This window comes from Trichosurus vulpecula, chromosome 3, assembly GCF_011100635.1.
Source record: "Trichosurus vulpecula isolate mTriVul1 chromosome 3, mTriVul1.pri, whole genome shotgun sequence".
Lineage (NCBI taxonomy): Eukaryota > Metazoa > Chordata > Mammalia > Diprotodontia > Phalangeridae > Trichosurus > Trichosurus vulpecula.
Genome location: NC_050575.1, coordinates 43,021,974 through 43,032,817, shown reverse-complemented (window position 1 = coordinate 43,032,817; position 10,844 = coordinate 43,021,974). Strand labels below are relative to the sequence as shown.

The window sequence follows — 10,844 nt, the reverse complement described above, 5'->3', positions numbered from 1 at the left end:
CTGACCTCACTCACTCCAGTCACCCCAATCCACTCTAAACCCCTCCTCTAGTCATCCCAGACTACTCAAGGCCACCCTAGATCCCTCCTACAATCCTTGTGTATATAAGTCTCATCTTGCCTCCATGAAGGCACTCAGATTCAATCTAGCTCAGTAGGTTGAATCTGGCCTGCTTGTGAAAACAGATGTCACAAAGGGTGGGGTTTCTTAAGACAACCCATTATGGCAAACCCTTAATAAACTTTGTCTTTTCCCTTGGCTGAGAAGGCTTGAGTTGAATTCTTTTGGCAGGACCCAGTGAGTGGGTACTTTGGGGTGTCAAGCACCCCTCAACCCCAAACCTCTTCAAGGGGATGTAATATTCATTGTTGGAGAAGTGGCCACATCTATGACATAATAGACATTACTTTCAGTAGTGAGGCTATTAGGGCTATTTCTTGAATATCCCAGTTTGGGGATTCTGAACGAGAGCTAAAGCCAAATTCAAATTTCTTTGAAATTAGTGTGAAGTTACTGGTTATGCAGGACATTCGTCAGGTGGTACTTTTCTGTTGTTCACAAGCCTCTCAAATTTCAGAGCCTCTCTGGAATGGGCTAGGAAAATTTTTCTTTTTCAACTAGGGTTTAATAGATCATTTGACCTTTTCCCCCAGAGATTCAGGGCAAAGATTGTGGATACCACTGAGAAGGACAAACCATCCATTTCCCTCCCCCAAACCCCCTTCTAATTTTCTGGATTGGAGGCGTGGCACCATCGTGGGCGTGACACCGCCTAGGGCACAGGAAACCTAAGTTTTCTTAGGTTGTGAGGTTCTGGGATTGGAAAACTAGATATTACAAGAGAGAACTTTGTTCCTAAAAGAAGAAATCTTGTCCTGGGAATTTTCTGTGGTTTTTTCTCACAGATAAAGCTCTCTCCTTCCCTTTGGAAGAACAAATATAGGAATAAGCAGGAACTTGGCAAATCTTTTACCCTTGGAGTGAAAAGTTAGTCAAGAGGAGCTTCTTTACTACCCACCCACCCCTAGAGCGAAGACCTCCACGCCCCTCCCCTCAAGATCCAGCTGCCAAAAGCCCGGATGTTGGACTCCCTCCCTATACTGGGTCCTTCATTTCCATAAAAGGGCAGTGGCTCCTCTAGCTGTGATTGCGGCTGCAGGCAGCTCCCCCGCGCTAACCCCCTCCTTTCCCTCCAGTCTCTCGTTCCTCCCACCTCCCCTAGAACCAACCCCCAAAGCTCCCACTCGGACCACTCCACCCTCCCCCAACACCCTCCAGCCATTGCCTCCTTCCCCGTGCTGGTCAGCGTGGAGTGGGGGTCTGGGGGGCGACGCCAGACCAGGTCTAATCGGTGTCTAGCGCACAAGCCGCTTTTCTGTTCTCTCTGGGAGAAGAAAGGGCCCTGCCAGTAGCCAGACATCCAGGGGGAGGAGAAGAGGTGGGAGGAAAGGGGTGGAGCTGAGCCGCTGGAAGTGGGTTGGGAGGAGAGGGGGACGGGACTGGGGCTCCCAGACTCCATTAGCAGCTCAGGCCAGGAGATAACTCGCGAGCCATCTGGGACAGTGCGGAGGAGACGCGGAGGGCGATTGTGGGCCCGCGGCTCCTGGGCCGCCCCTGGCGCGGACCACGCCCGACCCTTCTGTGCGCCCGCTGCCGGCTGCGAGCCCGAGGATACTCACGGTGAGGGGACACGTCTGCGGGGATTTTTAGTTTGGACTTTTATGTTTTGTAACTGTGGGCTAGGGCGGGACTGGGGGGCGCCGTGAAGGGGACTTTCTCAGCCCCGGGCGGGGTCTCCTAGGCCCGGGTGGCTGGGGGCTGGGTGGGGGGGGAGGCGCGATTAGACAGGTGAACACAACGGTCCAGGCTTTCGCAGGAGGCGGAGCGGGTCCTGTGGCTTCCAATGGGACTTGGGGAGCCCAGCCCGAGCAGGCTTGTCAGTGGGAAGACCGGGCGGGGCTGGGGGCCTGCACCCCGCTTCGTCCGGCTCAAGGCGTATTCCCTGTGCGTCGTATTAGGAAGGGGGAGTGTGGATCGGTCTCCCCGCGAGCTGGCCGGAGAACACGGAATGGTTTTTGCGGGGGAAGGGCGTGTCGGGACTGGTAACCCCCATGCCCCTACCCCCTTATGCATTTCTCCCCATGGTCCATAAGACAGAGCCCTCCGAAGCAGAGGGGAGAGAGTGCTTTCCTGCGCTGTTGAGTGAGATTTCTCCTTTGGTGTTAGCTTTTCTTTCCAGTTTTCCTCCGCCCTGCCTTTTAGGGCTCCCTGGGATTTGTCTTCTTTTGGAGAGTAACTCTTACGAGTGCCATTTCCTTTCCACTCACAGGAAGGAGCTATGGCTCTGGACGGGATAAGGATGCCAGATGGCTGCTATGCGGACGGGACGTGGGAATTGAGTGTCCATGTGACGGACCTGAACCGCGATGTTACCCTAAGAGTTACGGGGGAGGTGCACATTGGCGGGGTGATGCTCAAGTTGGTGGAAAAACTTGGTAGGTTGTGCATATAAAAGTCCTTAAGTAGTAAATGTCTGTCCGTATTCTAAGTGTGTATATTGAAAGACTGCAGAAACAGGAATGCCCCTTTGGTGTGTGGGGGAGGGGGAGGGTCAAGGAAGGACAATTTTGTTCTCCCTCTTTCAGATATTTTTGAGGGGGTATATATTTTAAAAATACCAATATGTTATATTGTACAAATACATTAATTTAAAGATTTATTTGTGAATACCGTGTTCTTTTATGACTCCCCCACCTCATGTGACATGAAATCAATATTCTTTGGTTTGCTGTTCTTTTAACTGACTAGTTAGTATTAACACTATGAAATCTTAAGTGGAATAACTGATTCTAGATCTTTTATTTGCTTGTTTTAAAAAAACTTTTGTTCTAATGTGAAAAGAAAAACAAACTCAGAAATGTTTAATGTTGGAGTAGGTAAAAGAAGGACTTGTATTTTTAAAATTTTCTTATGTTTTCTAGTATCAGGATGTTGGTGTAGTTTGACCTAACGCGAAATCTATCAATATTTCAGTACAGTTAAACTGTTTTCTAAAATGAGAAACTTCTGGTAGTAATAGGAGGTTCTCATAGGTAGTGCTTTAGCATATTTAGTGTTTCATCCTTATCTTTCTTTTAGGTGCTCTGGCAAAGTGTTTGATCGATCTAGCATACAGTGGGTGCTTACCATGAGCTGCTTTTCTTTCTGAATTTATCCTAGAATAACAAATTTAGAACAGGATGAGAACTTAGATGCCAGCCAGTTTTAACCTCAGTTTATGGGTGAGGAATCTGAGGAATGTAGACGTTAAGTGACTTGCCTAAGGTACAAAGGGAGTATTTGAACCCTTGCTTTGACATCATATTCCCTGCTCTTTTCACTGTAACAGATAAACCTTGCCAAATTACCTGTATAAAGGTTTGCCATCATATTAAAGTCACTATTTTGATACTTAGCATTTATGTCACTTTTGAGTATAATATACACTATAAGGTAGTCCCCCATCTTATGAAGAAAAGGTATACTTAAAAGTATAGCAGTAATAGCAGTTCATATGGCCCTAGTACTTTATGCATTAGTGCTATAATGCACTTTCCTCCCACTAACCCTGGAGAATAAATGGTAAGTGAGACATTTGGAACTTAGGACACATTTCTCTATAGAAACAATGTTATAACTGGGTTTTTGGCCACTCACCCTTTCATTCCCTCAAAAATCCATTTAATGCATTAATACCCTTGAAGTACAGTACTACAAATAATATTTCATTTAACCATAATTTATAACATTGTTTACATGGGAAAGTATTACATTCTGATAAAAATATAGTGGGTGCTTAATATTTATTTGCATATTTACATTTTTTTACACATAGAAGATGCTTAATATATGTTTAATAGGAATCTAAGTTATATGTCAAGCACTATGTAATATGCAAGAATCTTTTGGTTTTGCACTGATGGTCAGAGACTGTTTTAAGTTTGAAAATTCATCTAAAACAGAATGTTGAGTGGATTACTTTTTAGTTAAAAAAAGTTTTAAGGGGTTGTGTTTTATGTTCTTCCACTCCCTGCATGTATGTATATGTTGTGTAGTATATTTTGTAGTTGTGATAGGATAATTAGTGATCTTATCTTATTAAATATTTCAAGCATTTAAAAGTAGTTTTTCACAGTAAGTAAGTTTGTCACAAGTAAGTTGTGTGTATAAGGTTGAATATTAGGAATTGTGGGGTCCGCTGAAGGGAGTCTGTTGAATTCTCAGTACATTGAAACCTGGATGTGTAATGCTTATTGCTGCATAAGGTAGAATCCAGAATAACTATGGGTGTGTTTTGAACTATATTCAGGGAATTTTAATTTAATTCAACAAACATTAAGTGCCTTACCAAAACACTGTCCCTGAGCATTTAAAGATGAAACAAAATACAATCTCCAGCTTATGGTCTAGGAGGGAAGATGAGGTATGGGCAAAAATAAATACAATACATATTAACATAAGTGGTAAATCTAAATAAAGTGCTTAAAAGTTTTGAGGAAGGAGAGATCACTTCTAGCTGTTAGTATCAGGGTAAGCTTCATGGAAGAGGTAGTACCTGAGCTTGCCTTTGAAAAGGCACTAGTCAAAGATGGGGAGAGGAGTTCATTCCACAAATAGGGCACAACCTAAATGAAGGCATAGATGAGAGAGGACAGCACAAGATTGGGAAAGGTGAGAAGTATCAGAAGAACCTTTTTGTAAGGTGGACTCCTTTGTAAGGATGCTGTTTCTAGTGGGCTCCAAGAATAGTGTTAGAACAAGTGTGCACAAATGTGACTATTTGGAAATTTGATTTTATTAAGTTCTGTCAAAAAAAAATTCACCTAACATCTTCTAAAATCTAACACCAATCTATTTCTTAACCTGACATCTATCTATTTCTTAACTGGTCTGGTCAAAATATTGGTGATTAAGATTGTAACTATAAACAGAGATACACTGGCACAGGACCACCCAACATGGCATTCCCAGAGCAAAGAAGGTTCTGTGCTCTATGTGAAAAGCAGAATTACAGTAGCTCAAAAGAAATGTGAGATGTGTTTTATAGAGGAAGGAAAGAACAAATATGAATGTCCTTGATTTCCTTTTCTTCCAAAGGAAACCAATATTTGCATCAGGGATTCTTGTCCTTTTAATAAGTGGTCCTTGTTAGAAAAATCATTTTTAAGAGGAGTTATATTTGTTTCATAAAATGAACTAGTAAGATGGCTAAGGTAACAAATATATAGAATATTGGGTATACAGCACTGTGCCAGAGTTTGGGGTGGATAAAAAACTTAAATGGTAATGAGAACAACTGACTTAGGGCATTTTAAAGTTTGCAAAGCATTTTACAATTACATTTTAGAATATTGAGGTAGGTGTTATAGGTAGGACATAATCTCTGTTTCCAAGGAATTTAGTCTAATAGGGGAATCAGAATCAGAGGAAGCTTCCTGGCATGGTAGAACTTGAATGTAACTTTAAAGAATAAGGAGGAATTCATCAGGTCAACAGGAGGAGAGAAGGCATTACAGGTATTGGAAATAGTGTGTTTGTATGTTGTATGGAAATAGTGTGTATGTGTATGTTTTGGGGATAGACATTTTGGCTGGAATACAAGTACTAAATGTTACACGAGAAAAGGCTTAGAAAAGTGAATTGTTAGTGAAAGTAGGAAAACCTATAAGAACATTTGAAGTAATCTGGGTGGGTAGTCTTGAAGGCCTGTACTTGGGTGGTGGCAGTGACCTTTTGGTTGATATCCCTTCCTTAAGTCTCTCCTTACCCTAAACCAGGGGTGGGCAACCTGTGGCCTTGAGGTCTTCTAGATGCTTGGCAGCTTTTTTGACTGAGTCCAAGTTTTGCAGAACAAATCCTTTTATTAAGGGGATTTGTTCTGTGAAGTTTGGATTTGGTCAAAGGGCCACACTTGAGGACCTGGAGAGCCACATGTGACCTCAAAGGCTGCAGGTTCCCCACCCCTCTTAAATCTAATCCATCCCTCCTTCCACTCAGCTGCCAAAGACATTTTCTTAAATTTCAGGTTTGAATGTGTCACAATTCCTCTCCACCCCCATACTCCAGTGGCTCCTTATTACATCCAGGATTAAATATAAAATGGTCTGTTTGGCATTTAGAGCAGACCTGCACAACTTGGCAGTAGGTGAGGGCCAGAATTAAAGTAGGCTAAATTTCTTCAGGTTGTAGATAGCTTAGACTAGAGACAGACTGATGATAGTTGGTTGCTGAGGGTCATGTGACAAACAGGAGAGTGTGCAGTAGCAACCCTACATTTTTCCAGGGCAAGATGAAATCCTTTAGCTTGGGCTGTATGTTGTGCATGGCCCCTTCTCATCTTTCCAGTCTTACACTTTACTCTCTTCCATATACTCTATGATCCAGTCACACTAGCCTAATTCTTTAAGCGTGACACCCCGTCTCCCAACTTTGCCTTTTTGCTGGCTGTGCCCCAAGCTTCAAATGCTCTCCCTCTTCACATTTACCCCCTGACTTTCCTGACCTTCTTTAAGACAGTTCAGATCTTACTTTTCCTGGTCCCACTGTCTGCCAGTGTTTTCCTTCTAAAGGTTACCTTACCTTTATATGGAATATATCTTTTAGGTGGAGAGTTATTTGTATGTCATCTCCCCCATTAGAATATGAGCTCCTTAAAGGCAGGGCTTATATTTTGCCTTTCTTAGTGTCCCTAGTGCTTAGCACAGTGACTAGTATGAAGCAAGGGCTTAAAAAAATCCTTGTTGATTGATCGACAGGTAATGTTGTAGAAGTGGAGTTGACGGTGGAGTTGGAACAAGATTTCATGAGAGAGGGAAGAGTTAAAAATAACTCCGTAGTTGTGAATATAGAAGACCATTGACATGAAATCAGGAGGTTAGAAGAAAGGAGCACTGTGATACAATGATAACCAACTCCAGAGTCAAGAAGGCATGGTCAAGTCCTACCTCTGATGTATACGGGTTATATGCCTATGGGCAAGTCACTTAATCTCTTAGCACTAGGACTTCTTAAACTGTTTCCATTCGTGACCCCTTTTTCCCAAGAAATTTTTATGCTACTCTGGATATATAGGTATATAGAATAGGTATACAAATCAAACATTTATTGATAATAAATCATAAATTTATTTTAAAACAATTCTTTGGCATACATATAATTTTACCACTTATTAAAGATGAAAGCAAATTTGCATGCTAATGAGATGGGTGTGCTTGTTTACGTTTACATAAAGAACTAAATCTTGGTGGAACATTTGATTCTGCAGGATGTAGAGCATCTTCAGTGTTTTTCAGAGTTGATTGAAATTTTGATTTTATAATGGTCAATGTTGAGAATGCTGCTTCTCATAAATACATAGTACAAAATTGACAGAAGTATGTTTAGGGCCATTTCAGAAATTGTTGGAAATTTTGTCCTAATCCCAAGCCAAAATTCATTGATTGGTTTTGTATGTACTGTAAAAACGCTGAAATTCATAACATACAGTAGTCTCGAATCTGAACTGAGGTGTTTCTGGCAGCCTTCGTTGGTATTGTGTGGTATGACAGCATGTGCAGTGCAAAGTGCCCATGTTGTGTGTTCAGAATGAAGGCTACAGTGTAGTTGCACAATGCAACACAGGCAAGTGCTGCCAGAAACTCCTTGCAAATTCATTACACATTTTATTTTGAATTAATTTTTGGTCATTGTGCATTCAAAAATCTTTAACTGTTGCCAGATATTTCGTGACTCCCACACTCAGTTATGTGACTCCATATGGGGTCATGACCCATAGTTTGACAGAAGTGCTGTCTTAGATCTCCCTCCCAACCCCCAACTCCCTAAGTAGAAGAGCAGGAATTTAACTACATTGGTAAAGGGAGTTCCCTTTAGCAGTGAAGTCATAAATCTGGTCCAGAGAAAAGGAAGTCATAAGGGAGAAGAATATAGGGAAACATGAACTTGGTTTGGGACATGTTTATTTTGAGATGATGGTGAGGTCTTAATAGGTAGTTGGAAATAGGGAATAGAACCTCAGAAAGCAGGTCAGGACTAGAGAAACATTTGGTAGGCATCTACTTAGAGGAGCATAGATATTGAATGTGTGGGGAGCAAATAATATGTCAAGGGAGAGGAGAGTTGAGAGAGGAGAGAAAACCAAGAATAGATGCGGGTATTTCCAAAGGATTAAAAAGGTCGGGAAGAAAAGAGGACTAGTAAAGGAAACATTAGGAACAGTTAGAGAGGTAGGAGAACTAAGGGATGTTTTATCTCAGAAGTTGACCGAGGAGAACATATCTCGTAGTGGTAAAGGGTGGTCAGAATTGCAGGGAGGTCAAGGAAGATAAAGTCAAAAGAAATGCCTTTGGAGTTGGTGATTAGGAGTTCGGTTGTTCTAGAGTTGTAAACATAATAGACCCTATTTTAGACATATCCAGTAGAATTTAATGTTAACAACAAAAATGCCTCGATATGGGACTGACTCTCCTATTCTTTCATCAACCCCTCAGGATGGCTTTGTAGCAAAGCCATAATTTATAGCATAAATGGAAGCACTTGCTTTATTTAAATAATCAGCCAAAGTAAATAATGTCTTTAGTTATATAGTAGCAATGATGTCTTATTTAATTGGAACTTGGATGATTTTTGGTTAAGTTCATTAAAGTGAAATGTTATCCTTTACATTTTGAACTGAGAGGAGGATAGTGATAGTAGTAATTAAAATTCATTTATTTGTCAGATAGTCAACAGGCATTTATTAAATGTCTGCATTATGCTAGGCACCAAGGATACAAAGAAAGACATGTAAATAACGGAAATATATATTATATATGTAGCATATATGTATATAGGTGCATGGTAGTGCAAGTGTTATCCCCATTTTACAGAAGGGTGAATTGAAGCTTAGAGAGATCAAGTCACTTACTTATGACCACATGGTTAGCAAGGGTTGGATTGAGGACTCTATCCCAGGTCTTCTGACTCTGAAGTCTGCTCTTCTTTGTAGTATATTCTGCTTCCTTGCAAGATCCAGAATGATCTGTTTGACACAGTATTGCCATCGTTGAATTTATGATTTTTTGTTTAATGTTTATAATTTGATGTTAAAAAGGAAGACCTTTGTTTCAAGTAGAAATTTCGAGTCTTTAATAGAACTACACAATATTTGAAAAGTAATCCAGCTCATTTTTCTCCTGTTCAATTCTGGGGTTCATTTTCTATTTGGAATGCCTTTCCAAGATATATGTATTTTTTAGGTTTTGTATACAATGGACTGGACTATACACACTGTTGTTTAACCTATATAATTTTTCTCATATCAATAGATAAGCAAGACTCTTTTGAATAATGTTCCTATAAGTAATTACAGAGTTAAAATTTATATATAGCACTTTATTTACATTATGGAATTTGAAATGTGTTACTACAAAAACTTCAGCGGACAGAAATGAATACTTTTGATGAGAAAAGACTAAAATGAAGCCTGCAGTTTGTAACATACTAGCAGTACAAAGAATATTGTATTTGTAGTTGGGGATTATTCTTATTAAAAATGAGATTCCCAAAAGTAAATTGTAGCTATATTGTCTTTCTTTCTGAAAAGAAAAAAAAAAGCCATTCATATAGTCATGGAGAACATGATAAACACCAGCATGCATTTTTTGTAATATATAATAAAATTAAACATTTTCTTTTTTCTTGTTTTATTTAATATTTTATTTTTTTCCAGTTACATGTAAAAGCAATTTTTAACATAATTTTGAGTTCCAAATTCTCTCCCTCCTTTCTCTCCCCCCCTCATTGAGAAGGCAAGCAATTTTATGAGTTATGCATGTGCATTCATGCAAAACATTTATTTCCCTATTGGTCATGTTGTGGGGGAAAAACTGACCAAAAAAACCCCAAGAAAAATACAGTTTTAAAAACTTTTTGGCATGCAGACTCCATGAGTTCTTTCTCTGGAGATGGATAGCATTCCTCATCACAAGTCCTTTGGGAATTGTCTTGGATCACTGTATTGCTGAGAATAATTAAGTCATTTCACTGTTTATCAGCATTAAAATACTGCTGTGTACATTGTTCTCCTGGTTCTGCTCATTTCACTTTCCATCAGTTCATGTGAATCTTTCCAGGGTTTCCTGAAACCATAACCTTCATCATTTCTTGCAGTACAACTGTATTCCATCACAGTCACATACCATACCTTGTTCAGCCATTCCCCAATTGATGGGCTTCCCCTCAATCTCCATACTATAAATATATTTGTACATATAGGCCCTTTTCCTTTTTGTTTTTTATCTCTTTGGGATACAGACTTCAAATTGGTTTTGCTGGGTCAAAGGGCATGCAAAGTTTTATAGCCCTTTGTGCATAGTTCCAAATTGCTCTCCAGAATGGTTGAATCAGTTTACAATTTTACCAGCAGTGTCTCAGTGTCTCAGTTTTCTCACATCTCCAGCAGTTGTCATTTTCCTTTTCTGCCCTGTTAGGTAATCTGATAGGTGTAAGGTGATACCTCAGAGTTGTTTTAATTGGCATTTCTCTAATCAATAGTGATTTAGAGTGTTTTTTCGTATGATTATAGATAGCTTTGATTATTTTGTCTGAAAACTGACTTCATGTCCTTTGAACATTTATTAATTGAGGAATGGCCCTTATTTTTTAAAAATTTGACTCAGTACTGTATATAGTTGAGAAATGAGGCCTTTACTAGAGAAACTTGCTGTAAACATTTTTTCACATTTATAATTATTGTGTATTTCCTTCCATCCCATTTCCCCCCATTTATCCTATTCTCTCTCTTTTCACACTTTTCATTCTCAAAA

At 40.0% G+C, this 10,844-nt stretch overlaps 1 protein-coding gene across 8 annotated transcripts in view; it reads left to right on the top strand.

Moving 5' to 3' along the window:
- The first annotated feature begins 1,479 nt into the window (after window positions 1-1,479).
- Window positions 1,480-10,844, top strand: part of FERMT2 (fermitin family member 2) — a 147,698-nt gene continuing 138,333 nt past the window's right edge. For 5 of the 8 annotated variants that reach the window (XM_036750332.1, XM_036750330.1, XM_036750331.1 and 2 more), the window contains exons 1-2: window positions 1,490-1,680; window positions 2,330-2,495. In XM_036750332.1, coding sequence (XP_036606227.1) covers window positions 2,339-2,495 — 157 coding nt within the window. In that variant the 5' untranslated portion in view covers window positions 1,490-1,680; window positions 2,330-2,338. Of the gene's footprint in view, window positions 1,681-2,082; window positions 2,103-2,180; window positions 2,203-2,329; window positions 2,496-10,844 lie in introns of those variants that run through there. The other 3 variants (XM_036750333.1, XM_036750328.1, XM_036750327.1) reach the window with 3 other exon arrangements.